This window comes from Bufo bufo, chromosome 1 (genome assembly GCF_905171765.1).
Source record: "Bufo bufo chromosome 1, aBufBuf1.1, whole genome shotgun sequence".
NCBI lineage: Eukaryota > Metazoa > Chordata > Amphibia > Anura > Bufonidae > Bufo > Bufo bufo.
The window spans coordinates 108542731-108568301 of NC_053389.1; the positions used below are offsets into that span (position 1 = coordinate 108542731).

Sequence of the window (25571 nt, forward strand, 5' to 3'; positions counted from 1 at the left end):
AAAGAAGGACTTGACAGGCTCAGAAAAATCAAAAATAGTGAGATATCTTGCAGAGGGATGCAGCACTCTTAAAATTGCAAAGATTCTGAAGCGTGATCATCGAACAATCAAGCGTTTCATTCAAAATAGTCAACAGGGTCGCAAGAAGCGTGTGGAAAAACCAAGGCGCAAAATAACTGCCCATGAACTGAGAAAAGTCAAGCGTGCAGCTGCCAAGATGCCACTTGCCACCAGTTTGGCCATATTTCAGAGCTGCAACATCACTGGAGTGCCCAAAAGCACAAGGTGTGCAATACTCAGAGACATGGCCAAGGTAAGAAAGGCTGAAAGACGACCACCACTGAACAAGACACACAAGCTGAAACGTCAAGACTGATTTTTCTAAGGTTTTATGGACTGATGAAATGAGAGTGAGTCTTGATGGGCCAGATGGATGGGCCCGTGGCTGGATTGGTAAAGGGCAGAGAGCTCCAGTCCGACTCAGACGCCAGCAAGGTGGAGGTGGAGTACTGGTTTGGGCTGGTATCATCAAAGATGAGCTTGTGGGGCCTTTTCGGGTTGAGGATGGAGTCAAGCTCAACTCCCAGTCCTACTGCCAGTTTCTGGAAGACACCTTCTTCAAGCAGTGGTACAGGAAGAAGTCTGCATCCTTCAAGAAAAACATGATTTTCATGCAGGACAATGCTCCATCACACGCGTCCAAGTACTCCACAGCGTGGCTGGCAAGAAAGGGTATAAAAGAAGAAAATCTAATGACATGGCCTCCTTGTTCACCTGATCTGAACCCCATTAAGAACCTGTGGTCCATCATCAAATGTGAGATTTACAAGGAGGGAAAACAGTACACCTCTCTGAACAGTGTCTGGGAGGCTGTGGTTGCTGCTGCACGCAATGTTGATGGTGAACAGATCAAAACACTGACAGAATCCATGGATGGCAGGCTTTTGAGTGTCCTTGCAAAGAAAGGTGGCTATATTGGTCACTGATTTGTTTTTGTTTTGTTTTTGAATGTCAGAAATGTATATTTGTGAATGTTGAGATGTTATATTGGTTTCACTGGTAAAAATAAATAATTGAAATGGGTATATATTTGTTTTTTGTTAAGTTGCCTAATAATTATGCACAGTAATAGTCACTTGCACACACAGATATCCCCCTAAAATAGCTAAAACTAAAAACAAACTAAAAACTACTTCCAAAAATATTCAGCTTTGATATTAATGAGTTTTTTGGGTTCATTGAGAACATGGTTGTTGTTCAATAATAAAATTAATCCTCAAAAATACAACTTGCCTAATAATTCTGCACTCCCTGTACAGTGCAGGGTGTGCAGCAGGTTTCATTTCTTAGATCATGTCTTGTAGATCTCTATGATTATTGTAGATGGGGAGCTGTAAATGTGTATTGTGTGTGTCTATGTCGGAAGATCCTTCAGGGTTGTACATCCCGCGTTGCTTTATGATATTTGCTTTGAACTTTGATGTCCATCTTTTAGCTCCACTCCTCCGCAGGTACATCAATATGATGTGACCGGGCACCTGAATTTGTACCATTCTATGTGACCAATAAAACCCTACAAAAACAAATCTACTTCTTGAGACTGGATTTAGAAATTCACCCAAACTATGAAACTTTTTAGCTCAACACAAGTCCTCTTTGTTTCTTCATCATTGACCAGTAGATCACGGGGGAACAAGTCTAGCAGCAGAATAGTGATATACGGTAGTCCCTATTTCCACGCTGTCTTTTCATGTTTTCTCTCATATCCACGTTTCCTCCTTTATTTTAGAACTATACAGCGCTTTATACATACAGGCTCGACCAAGCCGATCGCTACGACTAAAACAAGCCCACTCGCAAGGAACCAGTAAGTGCCTACCATCCACATCACGTGGGACGCCACGTATGACATCAGGGACACGTGGGATGCCACGATCCCTGAATACTGCTCCTGAAGGTTTTCTCTGGTGCTTGGTCGCTGGAAAGTACTAAAACCCTGCTTTTATGGCAATCTGGCCCAGCGATATGGTACATGACTAACTACTTGGGGTATAAGTAACAGTGTATCAGCTTAATCAACGAGTCTTGCTTCTGTTTGATTCCTTTGACATTGGAAGTGACTGTTTACAAATAACACGCTGTTACCCTGCGCAGTGTACTAACTACTAACAGGGGATTATTGACCTGCTGTACAATCTTATAGGCATTACCATTGTTTTTACCGCTTAGAATAATTGTGTGACCTGTTGATAGCCGCACTAGAGCGGATTATAGCCCTGACGAACCATAAACAAACCAGTACTAACCACTGAACGGAATCCTGTCCCTCTATATCTGGAATTTAAGAACTATTTCCCCAGTCTGGATAGGTTCTCTACAGCTTCATACCTCACATTCTAAAGACATTTCTATACATATTTTATGCCCATATTTATTGTCCATAGTATCCGACTGTGCTATTTGTCTCATGCTTTTAGTCGTACTATATGTGTATGTGATTTAGCTAGCATTTGATTGTCCACACCCACATTATATGTGCCACTTCTTTTAATAATAAATGTACCTCCTATTTTGATACTAAATCTTGTTCTAGTGGTCCATGTAGATACAAATATTTGAGTGCCCCCCAACCGTTTTTTCTTACTCGCCTGCTTTTTACACACGACATAGGGTGAGTCGTGGGGGTGTGCACCGACCCATCTGAGGTTGAATTAGGTTGAGCCACTATTTGCGTCGTCGGTGTTCGCCGTGCAGTGCTGCGCCAAATTTAGAGTAGGGTCCCATTCAAAGAGGCAACCTTGTTGCGGTGAGTGGGCCTATGCTTTTTGATCAAATTGTATACTAATGCCTCATGTACAGCATGCAACAGAGGGGTAGGTATACGATAAATTACGCTGAGAAGCGATGCTAATTATGCTGAGAAGCAGTTAGATAAAAGCATAGTATTGAGGATGTGCGATCCAGTTCTTTTTCTTATATTTTACACTATCCCTATAGCCTTGAAGCTCGAAACCGACCACAGGAACTGGCACCAGGGTTCTCGGGCCGATATACACTGCTCAAAAAAATAAAGGGAACACTTAAACAACACAATGTAATTTCAAGTCAATCACACTTCTGTGAAATCAAACTGTCCACTTAGGAAGCAACACTGAGTGACAATCAATTTCACATGCTGTTGTGCAAATGGGATAGACAACAGGTGGAAATTGTAGGGAATTAGCAAGACACCCCCAAAAAAGGAGTGGTTCTGCAGGTGGTGACCACAGATCACTTCTCAGTTCCTATGCTTCCTGGCTGATGTTTTGGTCACTTTTGAATGCTGGCGGTGCTTTCACTCTAGTGGTAGCATGAGACGGAGTCTACAACCCACACAAGTGGCTCAGGTAGTGCAGCTTATCCAGGATGGCACATCAATGCGAGCTGTGGCAAGAAGGTTTGCTGTGTCTGTCAGCGTAGTGTCCAGAGCATGGAGGCGCTACCAGGAGACAGGCCAGTACATCAGGAGACGTGGAGGAGGCCGTAGGAGGGCAACAACCCAGCAGCAGGACCGCTACCTCCGCCTTTGTGCAAGGAGGAACAGGAGGAGCACTGCCAGAGCCCTGCAAAATGACCTCCAGCAGGCCACAAATGTGCATGTATAAACCTAAAAAGTCGTTACACAAACAACAATTGAATGCCCAGTATGTAAAAGTATATTTTATTTCATAATAGTAAGTAATACATAATAATAAAAATATAACAAATAACAAAAGAAATAATGAATTATAGAGAGTCAGTGGAAAAACTCCGGATGCCGCAGTCCCCCGGGCCTGTGTCTCTATAGCCCACCACAAGATGGATCACATGTAGGGCATGTATTGGATACACAATGTGGTGATGGGACAGAAAAGTAGGGAATAGAAATATACATCCAGTACGGTCATCTAGTCTGTAACCATCACCAAAATGTGTGGCCTGAGACGTATGGATCCTAATATGTCACAAATGTAGACATGGGCAAAAAATATATAAATATATCATAAATTGCCCATGTAGGGTACTGCAAGTAAAAGAGACCCCATGAATAGGATCAACTAAAAAGCTGTAAGCAGAGGGACTCAACCTGAAGTGTAAGATGAAAAAACACAGATCACAACATACCCTGAGACATGGTGGAGGGCAGAGACAGCAGGCACAGGACAGGCAAAGGACCCCGACGCGCGTTTCGCCTCAGCTTCGTCAGGAGGTAATGTGAGTATGGCCATAAACTCCTATTTATACCCCCCATATAGCCTCAGGCATGATATAATAAAATGCAGCAGCTGATACCTACTATTGAGCGCTATCGCCCGGTGATGCACGCCGAGTCAAACATGGCGGCGCCGCATTCATCAGGAGGAGGGGTGGAACGCAAGCCATGCGTTCCAGCCCGCCTCCCAAGGAAACGTAGCGGCGTCCCCACGTGACCCCGCGCACAGCGCATCAAGGCACAGCGTTGTATCAGCCTTACAGAACAAAATGAGGTCAAAGAAGGGAACTAAGACTACACAGGGGGTATTGCATGACGACTCAAATGCATCTGAATATATATATATATATTATTCTCATTGTCAGGAGAGAGACATGATCACATAAAACAAAATATTTAAACAACTATAAATGCAAATACAAAAATGGATATCATGAGTGGGCAATACCTCAACCGGTGTACAGTTAGATATATAGATATACTACATATCGGAGATATGCCCAATAGTATACATCATTGTCATTCATATCGAAACATACATCAATAATTACTATCCATATCAATACCATACATCATCCTTCACGTGGTGGGGAGCAGCCCTTGACTATGTACATATAGATGAGGCCTTCTTCTTGTTTGGTTCTACACAAATGTGCATGTGTCTGCTCAAACGGTCAGAAACAGACTCCATGAGGGTGATATGAGGGCCCGACGTCCACAGGTGGGGGTTGTGCTTACAGCCCAACACCGTGCAGGACGTTTGGCATTTTCCAGAGAACACCAATAATGGCAAATTCGCCACTGGCGCCCTGTGCTCTTCACAGATGAAAGCAAGTTCACACTGAGCACATGTGACAGAGTCTTTAGACGCCGTGGAGAACGTTCTGTTGCCTGCAACATCCTCCAGCATGACCGGTTTGGCATTGGGTCAGTAATGGTGTGGGTGGCATTTCTTTGGAGGGCCGCACAGCCCTCCATGTGCTCGCCAGAGGTAGCCTGACTGCCATTAGGTACCGAGATGAGATCCTCAGACCCCTTGTGAGACCATATACTGGTGCGGTTGGCCCTGGGTTCCTCCTAATGCAAGACAATGCTAGACCTCATGTGGCTGGAGTGTGTCAGAAGTTCCTGCAAGACGAAGGCATTGATGCTATGGACTGGCCCGCCTGTTCCCCAGACCTGAATCCAATTGAGCACATCTGGGACATCATGTCTCGCTCTATCCATCAACGTCACGTTGCACCACAGACTGTCCAGGAGTTGGCAGATGCTTTAGTCCATGTCTGGGAAGAGATCCCTCAGGAGACCGTTCGCCACCTCATCAGGAGCATGCACAGGCGTTGTAGGGAGGTCATACAGGCACGTGGAGGCCACACACACTACTAAGCCTCATTTTGACTTGTTTTAAGGACATTACATCAAAGTTGGATCAGCCTGTAGTGTGTTTTTCCACTTTAATTTTGAGGGTGACTCCATATCCAGACCTCCATGGGTTGAAAAATTTGATTTCCATTTTTTTATTTTTGTGTGATTTTGTTGTCAGCACATTGAACTATGTAAGGGCTCTTTCACACCTGCGTTCTTGTCTTCCGGCATAGAGTTCCGTCGTCGGGGCTCTATGCCGGAAGAATCCTGATCAGGATTATCCTAATGCATTCTGAATGGAGAGAAATCCGTTCAGGATGCATCAGGATGTCTTCAGTTCCGGTACGGAACGTTTGTTGGCCGGAGAAAATACCGCAGCATGCTGCGCTTTTTGCTCCGGCCAAAAATCCGGAACACTTGCCGCAAGGCCGGATCCGGAATTAATGCCCATTGGAAGGCATTGATCCGGATCCGGCCTTAAGCTAAACGTCGTTTCGGCGCATTGCCGGAGCCGACATTTAGCTTTTTCAGAGTGGTTACCATGGCTGCCGGGACGCTAAAGTCCTGACAGCCATGGTAAGTGTAGCGGGGAGCGGGGGAGCAGTGTACTTACCGTCCGTGCGGCTCCCCGGGCGCTCCAGAGTGACGTCAGGGCGCCCCAAGCGCATGGATCACGTGATCGCATGGATCACGTCATCCATGCGCATGGGGCGCTCTGACGTCATTCTGGAGCGCCCGGGGAGCCGCACGGACTGTAAGTATACCGCTCCCCCGCTCCCCGCTCCTACTATGGCAACCAGGACTTTAATAGCGTCCTGGGTGCCATAGTAACACTGAAAGCATTTGGAAGACGGTTCCGTCTTCAAATGCTTTCAGTACACTTGCGTTTTTCCGGATCCGGAGTGTAATTCCGGCAAGTGGAGTACACGCCGGATCCGGACAACGCAAGTGTGAAAGAGGCCTAAAGAACCAAGTATTTCAGAAGAATATTTAATTAATTCAGATCTAGGATGTGTTATTTTTGTGTTCCCTTTATTTTTTTGAGCAGTGTATAATAAATAAATAAAAATTATCCGAATGGCATAATGTTTCTGGTTCAACTCAACAAACTGGAAATTACGGCTCAATTAATTACTGGCTGAGACAGGTCTCCACTGCAGCCAGTGATCATCTGATTGGAGATCATGTGTGTGTCAAACGGGACCAGGAATCGGAGACCAATGTGGACCAGGTAAGCACTGGAACAGGAGAGGTCCAGGAACCCAGTGAACTTTGAAATTGGGGTGGCAGTGGATCGGTGAGAAGAGTGTCACTTTTTTAGAATTTTGTTATGCCATTCTGACCATTTTTTTCGGACTAACAACCCTTTTTAGGGTGACAAACTTATAATGAGCCAAAGTCCATTGCCCCCTTGGCTTGACAAGTGAAGAGCATTTTTACCCAGCACCATTGGACCTTACGAGGCAAGGAGGCCCTGGCATCTGCTCCAGTTTGGTCATTGCTGGTACCTACCACACCAGTTTCCCATTGTAACTTGTGATTATAGAGTCCTTTGGCTTCCCAGTGTCAATTTTACTAGACCCGTAAAAGGGTGTCACCGTGAAAAAGCAGAGCAATCTGCAGGCAGCATGTTCTAGAGCAGGAGGAACTGAGCAGATTGATATATTGTTTTTATTCTGTAAATCATGTACTGGTGGCAGTAATCTGCAGACATCAAGGTATAGAGCAGAAGGTGCTGGGCAGATTGATGTATAGTGTATTTATTTAAATCCCTGCTCGTTCTGGCCTTTGAAGTCCAGGAGGCGGTCCTATCAGTGACTGACAGCCTTCCCTCTATGACTGTGTATACAGAGATATCTGTCAATCACTGATAGGACCGCCTCCTGGACTTCAGAGCCCAGAATGAGCAGGGATTTAAATGAATGAAATACAAGTTTTACTGAATATTTTCCCACAAAACTGTATATCAATCTGCTCAGCTCCTCCTGCTCTATAACATGGCGCCTGCAGCTCAGACAGGTGACAAAGTCAATGTGACAGGTTCCTTTTAAGCAAACATTGTGACTGTGTGCCCATAATGTACATAACACATTCCAGCTATCATCTCTGATCTCCTGTACGGTATGACTGTGACTCTTGTATTGCCACTTCTAGGTGACACACTCACAGTCTCTATTCTTAGGGTGATTGCCGTGTGTCGCCCATATTTGCTGCCACCCTGTTTATGTGATACTTTCTGCTCTATCTCTCTGTTTGTATATGTGACATCTCTAATCTGTGCACTGTATAAAGTGTCTACATTTGTTTGGCTCCACTAGTGTGGAAGCTTCTCCTGTGTTATCACATTTCACTTAGGTGACAAATGGCCGTGTGACTGCTGTTTTTGTAAATGGCCGTCACACAGTCATTTTCAGAACCAATTAAAGTCTATGGGGCTATTCACATGGCCGTTTTTATTTTAGTGTCCAGTGAATAGCGGCAATCAAAAAATAGGATGTCCTATTTTTGGTCGTTTTCCAGGGGAGATGGGCCCCATTGAAATGAAAGGGGTTGTCTCACTTCAGCAAATAGCAATAATCATGTACAGAAAGTAAATACAAGGCACTTACTAATGTATTGTTATCATCCATATTGCTTCCTTGACTCATTTTTCCATCACATTATACACTGCTTCTTTCCACAGTTATGACCACCCTGCAATCCATCAGTGGTGGTCGTGCTTGCACAATATAGGAAAAAAGTCTCGGCCATTCTGGTGGCCGGGATCGTGGTAGTACATGTGGGCCGGTGCCTTTTCCTATAGTGTGCAAGCACGGCCACCACTGATGGATTGCAGAGTGATTGTAACCATGGATACGAGCAATGTATAATGTGATGGAAAAATGAATCCAGCCAGCAAAGGAAGCAATATGGACAATCACAATACATTAGTAAGTGCCTTGTATTTACTTGCTCTACATAATAAATGCCATTTGTTGAAGTGACACAGCCCATTTTAAGGACCTGTTTTTAATGGCCTTTTAGACAGAAGTGCACTTGTCTAACGGCTGATGAAAACTGGTACACTATGGGAAAAAAGCACTTTTCAGTGGTTTAAAAAAACACATCACATGCACACTTGCGCCGTACAAGAGGTCACATGACCTGCCACTTCCAACGTAGTGATGTCACATGATCATACTGGGAGCATCAGGTCCCGCTGCCTCCAGCAACGAGCAAGTGTTCCCACTAGTGCCTGTGGTGAGGTGATTATTATTATTTTTTCAATAGCAGAATGGGTGTCACTAAGAGGGGCATTATTGATACTGGGGACATTATGGGGGACATTGGATGTCCAGGGATCACTATGGGGGAAGGGCATACTGAGGGCACTGCTGGGGTTAAGATGTTTAAAAAAAAAAGGCAATGAAATTTATATATTTTTTTTACGTCCGTTAGACAAACAGAAAAAGGATGCAAAATGGGAGTGACTGCTGTGTGAATATACCCTTTATGTCCCTTGCACTTCTAATTTTGGGTACTAATATTAAAGGGTCATGCAAGATTACAAAAAAAAAGGTCTGCTTTTAATGCTGAAACAGCGCCACTTACAGTGTGTCCATTGGCTGGAAATAAGGGTAGACTGTAACCATGAAAGGGTGTAAAAGAGCCAGTCTCACTGTACATGGTGTCTAATCTGCAGGCAGCAGGTTATAGAGCAGGAGGAGCTGGGCTGATCGGTATATAGTTTTGTGGGGAGAAATTCGGCAAAACTTGTAATTCATTCATTTAAACTTCTGTTTATTCTGGGCTTAGGAGTCCAGTGGGCAGTCCTAATCATTGACTGGCTACTATCTCTGTATCCACAGTCATACAGAAGTAGTTGTCAACCACGGTACAGAACCGCCCACTGGACTCCTAAGCCCAGAATGAACAGATTTAAATACATTGGGGGAGTTTTATCAAACTGGAGTAAAGTTGAACTGGTGTAGTTGCCCATAGCAACCAATCAGATTCCACCTTTCATTTTCCAAAGGAGCTGTTAAAAATAAAAGGTGAATTCTGATTGGTTGCTATGGGCAACTAAGCCAGTTCTACTTTACACCAGTTTGCTAAATCTCCCCTATACAGTTTTCAATAAAACTCTATATCAATCTGCTCAGCTTCTCCTGCTCTATAACCTGCTGCCTGCAGATAGGACTGCATAAATGACAATAAGTTCCTAATTATGGCTGTTTTGCAATAGATTTTTTTAATGCATATGACTTAAATACAACTTTGCAAGAGTCTAATCTTTATGTATACAGCTCCTATGTATCTCCATGGTTACAGACTATAGCCTAAATTACTTGAAGGGACACGTCTGTCAGAAAGGGGTATTTTTTTATACTCAACTGTGGTGATATAGATAGCAAAATAATTTGTAGGTATCAGAGAAGAGACATTTTTGTGGCTGGCCATAAAATCATTGATGCCTTATTCCCAAACCCAGAACACCAGGGCTGTATAAACAAAACTAGGGAAGCAGAACAACTTCACTCAGAAAATATATTACCCCATCATAAACATTATGTAGCGTTTGAGATGTCCTCAAAGACCTGGTCCTAGAGGAGCCATTCAAAACATCAGGTAGAGGATACCATGATCTTCAGTAGGGGTCAGGTATAAAAAACCATGCAGATGAAGATTCATCCAAGAAATACTGGACCTAATTTATAATTGGAACTAGGCCATCCACCGGCATCACCTGTGTGACCGTCGCCTCAATCAGGGCTCTGCACCCTGTACTTTCTCTAACCCTTTCTCTCTCATGTTTGATATGCACGTGTGCGAAACATTATGACGGGTTGGATGAACGTGGTATGACGTTTCTATGATGCCCATAGGAGAAGTTATCTTAGTGGACAGATTCCGAGACAAGCATTGACCTCCTAAAACTTGGTTGTAAAACGCCATCAGCGTACACACTAGCATCAGTCCTGACTTGGGTAAATGAGGCAGAAGGGCTAGTGGGGGGCCTCTGCAGACCTTCTTAAGGTGTATGTGTCACTGTAGACAGTTGTCATTTCTTTGGGGGACAACTTGTTTGATGAATTTGCCGATCTTCCTGCTACCCCCAAGCAACCGGACTTCTACCACCTTGTAACGTATTAAGTTCCATTTCTTTTATCCCTTTTATTTTCAAACTGTTATTTTTGCATTGCATTTGTATGTCCTTGTATTTTACCTTTTGGCAGCTGTATTTTTTGTACGCGCTGTCTTTTAGATATTAAAACTTCACTTTAATAACAGCCTTATTGTGTTCTAAACGATTTCACGACCTCAAAAGAAATATTATGTATATTGGTGTAGTAATCCTGTGATTGCTACTAGTGGGTTGAGGTGGGTAATTGCGAGTTACCTAGTTTAAGGCGCCTTGTCCACTTAATATGACAAGTGGTGGCAGTTAATATTCATTAGATCTGGATGTCAGACAGCTAAAGGGGGGACATTTAGCATAACCCTCAAAGTAGCAGAGTAGGACGTTGACGTTAAAATCTGAGTGACCCTTTAAGCCCCCAGTCTAATCAATATGTATAGAAAACTTTTTTAATGATTTTTTTGACAGTTTTTCTTTTTCATCTTGTCAGTACTATGCCATTGAAAATTAAATACAAGTATTGTCCTTCTGTAGCAGTCAGCAAAGAGAGAAAACTCCTATATAGATAGGTAATCCATTGTCAGTTTACTACTGCTGTGAGGAGATGTTATCTGTTAGTAAAATAGTAGATTAGTATAATTCGGATATAATTGAGTCACTCATCCTCCCTTCCTTCCCCGTGGTCAGAATGATGGTCTAGCAATGTCAAGCAAGGCTGTTTGCCATGCCAAAAGTCCCCAAAAAAAGGACGTGGACTTAAAACAATTATATCCAGAAAAGCATTTACCCATTTTTTCAATAACACAATTACACAGAATATTCACATATGGACTGTTAATTGATGGTAGCGATCCTTCACATTATTCGTTGACATTTTGGCGCAAAGCCAATCTTTAGGCCAAGGATTGATCAAGTCAATGAAGACGCACCCTCAGTGTTATGTCGCTTATCAGAGGAAAATATGGGAGTAAGAATACAAAAATGGCCGTCAATAGTTGAAATACCCCTGTAAAGGAATTGTCTCATGAGAATGACCAGATGTCCACATGCCTTATCATAGAGGGGGTCCCCTTCTCATCCCCATCTCTAAGCGCTATGAGGGTCCATTCACACGTCCGTAGTGTATTGCGGATCTGCAATACACCGGGCCGGCACCCCTATAGAAATGCCTATTCTTGTCCGCTGTTGCTGACAAGAATAGGACATGTTCTATTTTTTTCGGAAGCCGCGGACCTGAAGTATGGAGCCGCGGACCGGAAATGCAGATGAGGGCAGCACAATGTGTGCTGTCCGCATCCTTTCCTTCCCCATTGAGAATGAACGGGTCCGCACCCGTTCCACAGAATTGCGGAACAGATGCGGACCCATTCTATGGACGTGTAAATGGTGATGGAGAGAAATTCCCCTCTAAAATGCAGAAAGGTCTTTGCTGGACACTTCTTTTTAATTCCGAGTTATACTCCGATCATTCTGCAGGGTGCAGCAGAAACATCATTGTTTTTTCTGAAAATGAAAGCTTCCTCTGGCACAGAAATACCACTTTTTCAGACAATGGCGTGACACAGTGAGGCCTCCTGTTCATACCTGTATTTGTAGTACTTTGTGAATGAGCTTAAAGGCGAATATCCTACAGCCAGCTGCTCAGAAACCTCTGACCCACATCCTGCCAGATGTTAAAAATATTGGAAAACCCAGACTATCCCATACAATGTGGCTTTGAAGTACAGTGTCCAAGTGGAAAAATTAATCTTCCTTCCCTCTTTCATGATGTTGTGCTCATACTGTGGACATACATCTTGACCGGTCACAAGTCAAGTGTCATAGGGGCTAATCTGTCTACGTAACGGATTGATATGGGCAAGTAATCTATTTTCCCTCTAAGACCCCTTTCAGATGAGCGAGTTTTGCGCCCGCACTGAATCCTGACCCATACATTTCAATGGGTCTGTGTACATGAGCGTTGTTTTTCACGCATCACTTGTGCGTTGCGTGAAAATCACAGCATGTTCTATATTCTGTGTTTTTTCACGCAGCCCTGGCTCCATAGACGTGAATGGGGCTGCGTGAAAAATGCATCGCATCCGCAAGCAAGTGCGGATGCGATGCGTTTTTCACGGATGGTTGCTAAGAGATGTTGTTTGTATACCTTAATTTTTTTCAGCACGTGCGAGAAAAACGCATTGCACCTGCGCGATAAAAACTGAACGCGATAGCAGACAAAACTGCATGAACTTGCTTGCGAAATCGCACATTTTTCACTGAGCGCATCCGCAACGCATCCGTACCTAATCCGCTCACACTCGTCTGCAAGGGGTCTAACTCCTAGAAATGTGCTGCTAACAAGACTAAGAAGCAGGAAATTCTAACATTTCAGCCCTCTTCATAAGGGTCTCTATGATCAGAAGGAACATAGTGAAATTCCCCCAGTCTCCCCATTACATGGACATGATAATGATGACGTGTGTGGTGAACCTCAGAATTAATGTAGACACCCAGGAGAGAAGGCAGCATAAGCCGGGGCCTGGAGTACATCTGTGGCAGGCATTTGAGGTATCTGAGGCCACTTTGAGGTTAGAATTTGTAGCTGGTTCTTTGGTGCAGTATCTGTGGCAGGTAATCTGGGGGGGATGTGTGACTATATCTGGAGACCACTACATACTTACCAACATTGTGGTAAATTCAGGGCATGTAAGCCCCACTAAGGGAACGGCCAAACCCATTGGGTCCACCCACTTATGGGCAGGGTTAATATAAGCACCATCCATTTTTTCCCTGGAACAGCCTAAATTTGCTGGGACTGTCTCTGAAAATTAGGGACTGATGGCAACTTTACTACTAGGGCCGTCAATCAGCCGAGGGGAGGGTCTGGGGAGTGTTCAGTGCAGAGACCGAGGGAACTGAACATGAAGGGCCCGCCTCCATGGCACTGAACATGAAAGGGCCGCCTCCATGGCACTGGACATGAAGGGCCCGCCTCCATGGCACTGAACATGAAGGGCATGCCTCCATGGCACTGAACACAAAGGGCCCGCCTCCATGGCACTGAACAGATTCTCGTTAATTTTGAATGGAGCTAAAATGTTAAAGCAGTCCTGCTGTCGATGCCCCTTACTTCCCTGAACGGCAGGGCACCTTCATCAAAGACGCTGAAACTAAAGTTCATGAATGTTGTTTAATCTTTCACAATAAATTAAAATGTCAATGCATTCTCTACGATTAATACGGTTTTATGGTCAGCTGCTGGAAAACACAGTGCAGGAACAGGCGACCGTCACAGCCGCAGCAGTTACATAGCCACATCTTTCATGATTGTCAGCACTGGCAGAGAATCCTGGGAGTTGTAGTCCATATAACATCTATGGCACCCGATTGAGCTCATTCTTGTTGGATTTTTAAATGAAAGGAAAAAAGTTGAGTTAACTCTGCTCTGTAACTGTTATTTACACCAATATTCACATATGTATTAAAAAAAAAAAAAAAACATTAAATTACAGCTAATTATCTATACACAGATTTCTGTACATGTGTAGCGCAGTTAGTAGGAAATGGCCAGAACGTGAAGAATTCCTGACTGGTCAACTGGAAGGATCAAAGGTGTTGGACACATTTATAAGTGCTTTCCTCCATAAATGGGACATTGGAAACAGTTGTATCTACTGTAACATAAAAGCTATCCTTACATTCAGTGTGATTTAGGCTACATTATTTTAATTACTCAGTAGTGATTGACACGTAGGTGGCGGTAGAGTCTAGTGCTGGCTGTTCAATGCAGATATGATTGTCCACACATTATTTAAAGGGGTCCTCCTTTTCTGGTACATATATCTCAAATAATAGAGCACCAGACTGCTTAAAGGGGTAGTCCAAGAAAGAGCCACTTTTCAAAATGAAGCGGGCCAACGATGAGCTGAGCCGTGGGTCCAGCTTCTGAAACCCTTGGCAGTCAGCTGTTAATTTTGGTTGAAAAACTGCTACAGGGAAAATATAGTATTTATAGTTTTACATGGCAGCCATTGAGTCGCCATCTATTCACCAGAGTAGGAGCTACCGATACTCAGCGGCTCTTCGCTCTGACCAATAGAGTGGTGTCCCAATCAGGACACCCTCCTCATGAGGTTCATATGCCATAGGATTGTCTACAATCCCATTGCTCAGTACTGCACATGATGGGCAAGTCATGCAGGTCAACCATGTTCTTATGAATTCTCAATCAAACGAGGTTCTCACCTATCAGGTGCTGGACCATTGCCCTGTAATCTATGTCCACAATACATGCTAATAAAATGTGGTCCCTAAGGGTCCATTCACATGTCCGCAAAATGGGTCCGCATCCGTTCCGCAATTTTGCAAACCCCCATAGAAGTGAATAGGGTTTGCGTGAAAATCGCAAGCATCCGCAAGCAAGTGCGGATGCGGTGCGATTTTCACGCACGGTTGCTAGGAGACGATCGGGATGGAGACCCGATCATTATTATTTCCCCTTATAACATGGTTATAAGGGAAAATAATAGCATTCTGAATACAAAATGCAAAGTAAAATAGCGCTGGAGGGGTTAAAAAAAAATAATAATAATTTAACTCACCTTATAGCGCAGCCCGGCATCTCCTTCTGTATTCTTTCTTCAGGACCTGGGTAAAGGACCTGTGGTGACGTCACTCCGGTCGTCACATGGTCCATCACATGATTCATCACCATGGTAAAAGATCATTTGATGGATCATGTGATGACCGGAGTGACGTCACCACAGGTCCTTTACCCAGGTCCTGAAGAAATAATACAGAAGGAGATGCCGGGCTGCGCTATCAAGTGGACTAAGGTGAGTTAAATATTTTTTTATTTTTTTTTTAACCCCTCCAGCCTTATTGTACTATGCATTCTGTATTCAGAATGCTATTATTTTCTGTGAAGAAGTTCGGGTTTGGGTACCAAACATGCGTGATTTTTCTCACGCGAGTGCAAAACGCATTACAATGTTTTGCACTCGCGCGGAAAAATCGCGGGTGTTCCCGCAACGCACCCGCACATTTTCCCGCAACGCCACTGTGAAAGAGGCCTAAGGGTACTTTCACACTAGTGTTTTTGTTTTCCGGTATTGAGTTCTGTCACAGGAGCTCAATACCAGAAAAAAACTGATCAGTTTTATCCTAATGCATCCTGAATGGAGAGCAATCCGTTCAGGATGCATCAGTTCAGTCCCTTTTACGTTTTTTGGACGGAGAAAATACCGCAGCATGCTGCAGTTTTATCTCCAGCCAAAAATACTGAACACTTGCCAGAATGCCGGATCCGGCATTAATTTACATTGAAGTCTATTAGTGCTGGATCCGGCATGAAGTCTTCTGGCAAAACGGATCCAGCTTTTGCACAGACCTTTAAAAATGCAACAAAAAATAAATTATACCGGATCCGGTATTTCAATGCATTTGTCAGACGGATCCGGATCCGTCTGACAAATGCCATCAGTTTGCGTCCGGATTGGCGGATCCGGCGGGCAGTTCCGGCGACTGAACTGCCTGCCGGAATACTCTGCCCAAAGTGTGAAAGTACCCTAAGTGCTAATTTTCCAGGTTCACAACTTCAAGGAAAGGAGTTGTTTATCCTGTCCATAATCTTGGGCTATATCCATAGGGATTTACAGCATGTACCTACTCCTTTCATATGGATGGGACAATCCCCTTCTCCAGAGTGTGATCATGTCTACTGGTCTGTTATTTGAACTATCATATTTCAGCAGAGCCCCTTTAAAACATCATGGTATTCATGAGGAGCTGCTACCGCTCACAGTATTCATGGTCAATACCAGGGATACTTTTTTGGCCATTAACTACCTAAGAGAAAGTGCAGATTTTTGAGGAATGTCCAAACTGTATACACTTCCATTGAATTCATTGGGCAGTTAAGACTTAAAACTCTGCAACCACCCAGGGTTACTCAAAATGGCAGGACGATGGACATTAGTAGGCTTGTGTCTTTTTCAGAGGACCTCTCCAAAATGTGCTACAGACCTGTACATCTAAAACCTTCTCTCATCGTACAGTGGAGCTGCATTCAGTTCTTCCATTCGTTATGGCTTGGCAGCTGGATATGGCAGTGCTAATCCTTTTTTTATAAGGAATTTTTCAAATTCTAAGCTTTCTTAGGGGTTCTAGTGGCTGACTCAGAAGGCACTTTGGTTGTCACATGATGTCCACAAAAAATTCACAGGGGTTTCCCATGGCCTTCTGAAAGGATTGTCGGCTTCCGGTCAGTTCTGGGGGAACACTTCCAAGCTCTCGGACAGGGGGTCCCCCTGGGGGTCCACTGGTTCCATACACCTTGCTCCCAATCTTTGGCAGGCTATAAAGTGGGGGTAGACCCGGGGGACCATGAGAGTGGTGGCTGCTGCGGTGACTGCGTTCGCTACGTGGCACTGAGCTATGACTCCGGTGACTATGTTGGCTCACTGGCCTTTCACTTTTTCTTCCTCCGCTGCTGGGGGCACGATCAGATCCGCTGCCACTGCCAGTGGACTTGCGGTCCTTCTCTCGGCCGGATGATCTTTTTCCCTCTCTATTGCTGCGACTGGAGCCACTGCTTTTACTGCCTGTAAAAGTTAAATAAGCACAAATATTAGGATGTGGTACTGATACACGTATGTCACATCGTTCATGCAATTTCTCTGATTTTGGCTAATTTCTGCAGTGGAAATTTGTGATATTATACAGTACATTATTACTTACATGCAGAAGGGTAACTTTGGGGTGATAATCATGAGATGAATACACTGGATATTCATTTTGATTGCTAAAGTACAGCCAGAATTTTTCATGTTTCAGGTCGTATGAGATTTTTTTTATAATAGGCAGGGATCGCATCATGCTATAAATTTTTTTTTTAATACTTACCTACCTGAACCCCACCATTTCAGCGATGCCGCTCCTCTCCTCCCAGCCACTGCAACCTTGACATAACATTTTTGCTACAGCAATGATGTCACACACCATAGATGACCTCTGTAGACAATCACTGACCTCAGCATTGGTATGTGAGGCCATTGATTGGCTGCAGTGGTCATGTGCGGTATAAGGCCTGTCATCACTGTAGACAGAACAACAAAGCCATCAGGGAGAACAGAGCAGCAATGCTGAAATGAAAAGGGTCCCGGATGGTAAGCATAACATTTTTTTAATGATCTGATTCCCTGCAGATTTTTTAAATACATAGATATCTCAAACCCTTAACGTGCAATTATATCGCCATTCAACCACACGAGGATGTGGATCAGGATGAAGGGAAATGTGCAAGACCAAGACAATTATAAATTAATGTGTGACATTAACCAGGTGTTCAAGATGTGGATGGAATACCACTTTGGACAATTAAGGACTACCTAGATCATTAAAGGGATTGTCCAGCCTCTGGTCTCAACTTCCTGGTCAGATCTCGACACACATGAAAAGCCAGTTCAACCAATCACAGACTTACGCAGGTCACCTCAGTGACTGGCTGAGCTGGCATTTCCTGCGAGTCAAGAGGGACCAGGAAGGAGAGCACTGGAATGGAAGGATGGGAATGGAAATATGAGCGTCCCTTATTTGTTTTATACCAATCTGAACTGGTCAAAAATAAATAAATATCCCACTCCGAACTGCTACATACCATATATGTTTATAGCAATTGGAGCTAAATCCCATAAGAGTCAAATGATGACATTTAGTCTGCCTGCAGCCACCACTAGAGGGAGCTTACTGCATACAGATTTACACAGCTACCAATGATACAAAAGGGAAGGGGTCTATGACCCTTACTGTCCGCGGGCTCAGACATTTCTTAATCTGACTCTGCTACAAGCTGTATACTAACAGTGCAGACGACTCTCTTCCTAGTACTATTTTTGAAACAGTTGCTCTTAAAGGTTGATATCATTCTTAAAAACAAAGGAGAAGTATCAAACACTACAGCTTTGATCAGAGACCCTCAGAGATCAGTAAAAGATGAGTCAATATGAATGGTTATAAACTAGCACAGAAAGAGATAGACACACTTTTACCATTTCCCAGTGAGACAGCGGGCTGGGAACTGCAGGAAGGGAAAAGATGGTGGAGAAAAGGTTAATAGTGTACAAACTGAAACAAAATAATAATAAACATAAATAGGCTAATTAAAGGGGTTATCTAGGAATAATAAAACAAAATGACTGAAAACACCTAAATGTTACTTTATTATAAACACATTCCCAAATAGCTTTTATCATTTATAATGGCTTGTTTTCTCTATGGGGCAAGGATCAGGGGAAATAAAATGGCCGCCATCCTATTAGCACACACAGAACCTATCCTAATCACACAGGAGGACAAGTTACTTCAAAGCAGTGAGCTAAAGAGCTGCCTCATCCTCATCTCTGCTCTGCCTGTCATGAAGTATAATCTTATATACAAACGCTGGTCCTCATCAGCCACAGCCCCCACCCGTCCTCCTCTCTGTACCTTCACTTCACTCCGTTTCTACACACACAGCTGAAGATGTTATCAGCTGAATGTAGGATTGTAACTAGGGATGAGCGAACCCGAACTGTATAGTTCGGGTTCGTACCGAATTTTGGGGTGTCCGTGACACGGACCCGAACCCGAACCCGAACATTTTCGTAAAAGTCCGTGTTCGGGTTCGGTGTTCGGCGCTTTCTTGGCGCTTTTTGAAAGGCTGCAAAGCAGCCAATCAACAAGCGTCATACTACTTGGCCCAAGAGGCCATCACAGCCATGCCTACTATTGGCATGGCTGTGATTGGCCAGTGCACCATGTGACCCAGCCTCTATTTAAGCTGGAGTCACGTAGCGCCGCACGTCACTCTGCTATGATCAGTATAGGGAGAGGTTGCAGCTGCGACGTTAGGGCGAGATTAGGCAGTGATTAACTCCTCCAAAAGACTTCATTCTGTGATCGATCTGCAGCTGTGGATCATTGAAGTGCTATTATTGACTTGCTCACTTTTTTGAGGCTGCCCAGAGCGTTTTTAGATCACTTTTTTTCTGGGGTGATCGGCGGCCATTTTGTGACTTGTGGTGCGCCAGCACGAGCTATCACCAAGTGTATTTAACCATCGATAGTGTGGTTATTTTGTGCTATATCCTACATCAGCTGCAGGCTGAGCCTGTGTCACCCAAGTGCATTTAACCATCAACAGTGTGGTTATTTTTTGGCCATATATTACATCAGGGGCAAGTTGAGCCTGTCACCCAGCGCCTAAAAAATAGACCTGACATTTCTATTCAACCAAATCTGCACAGTTTTAGCTGGTCAAGTTATTTGTAGTGACCGTAAAAGCAGACTTTTTGTTCTGGGTTGAAAAAGCATTCCCAAATTTGCCATTCTGAAAATAACTAGTTTGTGGTATTTGAGGCCTACTTGAAATCTATCCCAAAAAGAAAATCTTACATTGAAGGTATTGATAGTGTGATTCAGAAAAACCTAAGACACACGCTAGCGTGCTGATAGAAGTGTCATTCTGTGATTAAACCTATAACTGTCACACAGCGCAAAAAAAAAACAGGTCTCACATCTCTATTCAACCAAATCTGCACAGTTTTAGCTGGTCAAGTTATTTGTAGTGACCGTAAAAGCAGACTTTTTGTTCTGGGTTGAAAAAGCATTCCCAAATTTGCCATTCTCAAAATTACTAGATTGTGGTATTTGAGGCCTACTTGAAATCTATCCCAAAAAGAAAATCTTACATTGAAGGTATTGATAGTGTGATTCAGAAAAACCTAAGACACACGCTAGCGTGCTGATAGAAGTGTCATTCTGTGATTAAACCTATAACTGTCACACAGCGCAAAAAAAAAACAGGTCTCACATCTCTATTCAACCAAATCTGCACAGTTTTAGCTGGTCAAGTTATTTGTAGTGACCGTAAAAGCAGACTTTTTGTTCTGGGTTGAAAAAGCATTCCCAAATTTGCCATTCTCAAAATTACTAGTTTGTGGTATTTGAGGCCTACTTGAAATCTATCCCAAAAAGAAAATCTTACATTGAAGGTATTGATAGTGTAATTCAGAAAAACCTAAGACACACGCTAGCGTGCTGATAGAAGTGTCATTCTGTGATTAAACCTATAACTGTCACACAGCGCAAAAAAAAAACAGGTCTCACATCTCTATTCAACCAAATCTGCACAGTTTTAGCTGGTCAAGTTATTTGTAGTGACCGTAAAAGCAGACTTTTTGTTCTGGGTTGAAAAAGCATTCCCAAATTTGCCATTCTCAAAATTACTAGATTGTGGTATTTGAGGCCTACTTGAAATCTATCCCAAAAAGAAAATCTTACATTGAAGGTATTGATAGTGTGATTCAGAAAAACCTAAGACACACGCTAGCGTGCTGATAGAAGTGTCATTCTGTGATTAAACCTATAACTGTCACACAGCGCAAAAAAAAAACAGGTCTCACATCTCTATTCAACCAAATCTGCACAGTTTTAGCTGGTCAAGTTATTTGTAGTGACCGTAAAAGCAGACTTTTTGTTCTGGGTTGAAAAAGCATTCCCAAATTTGCCATTCTCAAAATTACTAGTTTGTGGTATTTGAGGCCTACTTGAAATCTATCCCAAAAAGAAAATCTTACATTGAAGGTATTGATAGTGTAATTCAGAAAAACCTAAGACACACGCTAGCGTGCTGATAGAAGTGTCATTCTGTGATTAAACCTATAACTGTCACACAGCGCAAAAAAAAAACAGGTCTCACATCTCTATTCAACCAAATCTGCACAGTTTTAGCTGGTCAAGTTATTTGTAGTGACCGTAAAAGCAGACTTTTTGTTCTGGGTTGAAAAAGCATTCCCAAATTTGCCATTCTGAAAATAACTAGTTTATGGTATTTGAGGCCTACTTGAAATCTATCCCAAAAAGAAAATCTTACATTGAAGGTATTGATAGTGTAATTCAGAAAAACCTAAGACACACGCTAGCGTGCTGATAGAAGTGTCATTCTGTGATTAAACCTATAACTGTCACACAGCGCAAAAAAAAAACAGGTCTCACATCTCTATTCAACCAAATCTGCACAGTTTTAGCTGGTCAAGTTATTTGTAGTGACCGTAAAAGCAGACTTTTTGTTCTGGGTTGAAAAAGCATTCCCAAATTTGCCATTCTGAAAATAACTAGTTTATGGTATTTGAGGCCTACTTGAAATCTATCCCAAAAAGAAAATCTTACATTGAAGGTATTGATAGTGTGATTCAGAAAAACCTAAGACACACGCTAGCGTGCTGATAGAAGTGTCATTCTGTGATTAAACCTATAACTGTCACACAGCGCAAAAAAAAAACAGGTCTCACATCTCTATTCAACCAAATCTGCACAGTTTTAGCTGGTCAAGTTATTTGTAGTGACTGTAAAAGCAGACTTTTTGTTCTGGGCTGAAAAAGCATTCCCAAATTTACCATTCTCAAAATTACTAGTTTGTGGTATTTGAGGCCTACTTGAAATCTATCCCAAAAAGAAAATCTTACATTGAAGGTATTGATAGTGTGATTCAGAAAAACCTAAGACACACGCTAGCGTGCTGATAGAAGTGTCATTCTGTGATTAAACCTATAACTGTCACACAGCGCAAAAAAAAACAGGTCTCACATCTCTATTCAACCAAATCTGCACAGTTTTAGCTGGTCAAGTTATTTGTAGTGACCGTAAAAGCAGACTTTTTGTTCTGGGTTGAAAAAGCATTCCCAAATTTGCCATTCTCAAAATTGTTGTGAACGGGAACAATGAGGAAAACATCTAATAAGGGACGCGGACGTGGTCGTGGTGGTGTTAGTGTACCCTCTGGTGCTGGGAGAGGACGTGGCCGTTCTGCCACAGCCACACGTCCTAGTGAACCAACTACCTCAGGTCCCAGTAGCCAGCAGAATTTACAGCGATATTTGGTGGGGCCCAATGCCGTTCTAAGGATGGTAAGGCCTGAGCAGGTGCAGGCATTAGTCAATTGGGTGGCCGACAGTGGATCCAGCACGTTCACATTATCTCCCACCCAGTCTTCTGCAGAAAGCGCACAGATGGCGCATGAAAACCAAGCCCATCGGTCTGTCACATCACCCCCATGCATATCAGGGAAACTGTCTGAGCCTCAAGTTATGCAGCAGTCTCTTATGCTGTTTGAAGACTCTGCTGCCAGGGTTTCCCAAGGGCATCCACCTAGCCCTTCCCCAGGGGTGGAAGAGATAGAATGCACTAACGCACAACCACTTATTTTTCCTGATGATGAGGACATGGGAATACCACCTCAGCACGTCTCTGATGATGACGAAACACAGGTGCCAACTGCTGCGTCTTTCTGCAGTGTGCAGACTGAACAGGAGGTCAGGGGTCAAGACTGGGTGGAAGACGATGCAGGGGACGATGAGGTCCTAGACCCCACATGGAATGAAGGTCGTGCCACTGACTTTCACAGTTCGGAGGAAGAGGCAGTGGTGAGACCGAGCCAACAGCGTAGCAAAAGAGGGAGCAGTGGGCAAAATCAGAACACCCGCCGCCAAGAGACTTTGCCTGCTACTGACCGCCGCCATCTGGGACCGAGCACCCCAAAGGCAGCTTCAAGGAGTTCCCTGGCATGGCACTTCTTCAAACAATGTGCTGACGACAAGACCCGAGTGGTTTGCACGCTGTGCCATCAGAGCCTGAAGCGAGGCATTAACGTTCTGAACCTTAGCACAACCTGCATGACCAGGCACCTGCATGCAAAGCATGAACTGCAGTGGAGTAAACACCTCTAAAACAAGGAAGTCACTCAGGCTCCCCCTGCTGCCTCTTCTGATGCTGCCGCCTCGGCCTCTTCTGCTGCTGCCTCGGCCTCTTCTGCTGCTGCTGCCGCCGCCTCGGCCTCTTCCTCTGCCTCTGGAGGAACGTTGGCACCTGCCGCCCAGCAAACATGGGATGTACCACCAACACCACCACCTGCGTCACCAAGCATCTCAACCATGTCACACGGCAGCGTTCAGCTCTCCATCTCACAAACATTTGAGAGAAAGCGTAAATTCCCACCTAGCCACCCTTGATCCCTGGCCCTGAATGCCAGCATTTCTAAACTACTGGCCTATGAAATGCTGTCATTTAGGCTGGTGGACACACACAGCTTCAAACAGCTCATGTCACTTGCTGTCCCACAGTATGTTGTTCCCAGCCGCCACTACTTCTCCAAGAGAGCCGTGCCTTCCCTGCACAACCAAGTGTCCGATAAAATCAAGTGTGCACTGCGCAACGCCATCTGTGGCAAGGTCCACCTAACCACAGATACGTGGACCAGTAAGCACGGCCAGGGACGCTATATCTCCCTAACTGCACACTGGGTAAATGTAGTGGCGGCTGGGCCCCAGGCGGAGAGCTGTTTGGCGCACGTCCTTCCGCTGCCAAGGATCGCAGGGCAACATTCTTTGCCTCCTGTCTCCTCCTCCTCCTACTCAGCTTCCTCCTCCTCTTCTTCCACCTGCTCATCCAGTCAGCCACACACCTTCACCACCAACTTCAGCACAGCCCGGGGTAAACGTCAGCAGGCCATTCTGAAACTCATATGTTTGGGGGACAGGCCCCACACCGCACAGGAGTTGTGGCGGGGTATAGAACAACAGACCGATGAGTGGTTGCTGCCGGTGAGCCTCAAGCCCGGCCTGGTGGTGTGCGATAATGGGCGAAATCTCGTTGCAGCTCTGGGACTAGCCGGTTTGACGCACATCCCTTGCCTGGCGCATGTGCTGAATTTGGTGGTGCAGAAGTTCATTCGCAACTACCCCGACATGTCAGAGCTGCTGCATAAAGTGCGGGCCGTCTGTTCGCGCTTCCGGCGTTCACACCCTGCCGCTGCTCGCCTGTCTGCGCTACAGCGTAACTTCGGCCTTCCCGCTCACCGCCTCATATGCGACGTACCCACCAGGTGGAACTCCACCTTGCATATGCTGGACAGACTGTGCGAGCAGCAGCAGGCCATAGTGGAGTTTCAGCTGCAGCACGCACGGGTCAGTCGCACTGCGGATCAGACACACTTCACCACCAATGACTGGGCCTCCATGCGAGACCTGTGTGCCCTGTTGCGCTGTTTCGAGTACTCCACCAACATGGCCAGTGGCGATGACGCCGTTATCAGCGTTACAATACCACTTCTATGTCTCCTTGAGAAAACACTTAGGGCGATGATGGAAGAGGAGGTGGCCCAGGAGGAAGAGGAGGAAGAGGGGTCATTTTTAGCACTTTCAGGCCAGTCTCTTCAAAGTGACTCAGAGGGAGGTTTTTTGCAACACCAGAGGCCAGGTACAAATGTGGCCAGACAGGGCCCACTACTGGAGGACGAGGAGGACGAGGATGAGGAGGAGGTGGAGGAGGATGAGGATGAAGCACGTTCACAGCGGGGTGGCACCCAAAGCAGCTCGGGCCCATCACTGGTGCGTGGCTGGGGGGAAACACAGGACGATGACGATACGCCTCCCACAGAGGACAGCTTGTCCTTACCTCTGGCCAGCCTGGCACACATGAGCGACTACATGCTGCAGTGCCTGCGCAACGACAGCAGAGTTGCCCACATTTTAACGTGTGCGGACTACTGGGTTGCCACCTTGCTGGATCCCCGGTACAAAGACAATGTGCCCACCTTACTTCCTACACTGGAGCGTGATAGGAAGATGCGCGAGTACAAACGCACGTTGGTAGACGCGCTACTGAGAGCATTCCCAAATGTCACAGGGGAACAAGTGGAAGCCCAAGGCGAAGGCAGAAGCGGAGCAAGAGGTCGCCAACGCAGCTGTGTCACGGCCAGCTCCTCTGAGGGCAGGGTTAGCATGGCAGAGATGTGGAAAAGTTTTGTCACCACGCCACAGCTAAGTGCACCACCACCTG

General features: G+C 44.7%; 1 protein-coding gene across 4 annotated transcripts in view; it reads right to left on the minus strand.

Annotated features, from left to right (window-relative positions):
* Positions 1-16152: 16152 nt before the first annotated feature.
* Positions 16153-25571, minus strand: part of DVL1 (dishevelled segment polarity protein 1) — a 231790-nt gene continuing 222371 nt past the window's right edge. For all 4 annotated transcript variants that reach the window (XM_040427805.1, XM_040427815.1, XM_040427832.1 and 1 more), the window contains one exon: positions 16153-17299. In XM_040427805.1, the coding sequence (XP_040283739.1) occupies positions 16893-17299 (407 nt within the window). In that variant the 3' untranslated portion in view covers positions 16153-16892. The remainder of the gene's footprint in view (positions 17300-25571) is intronic.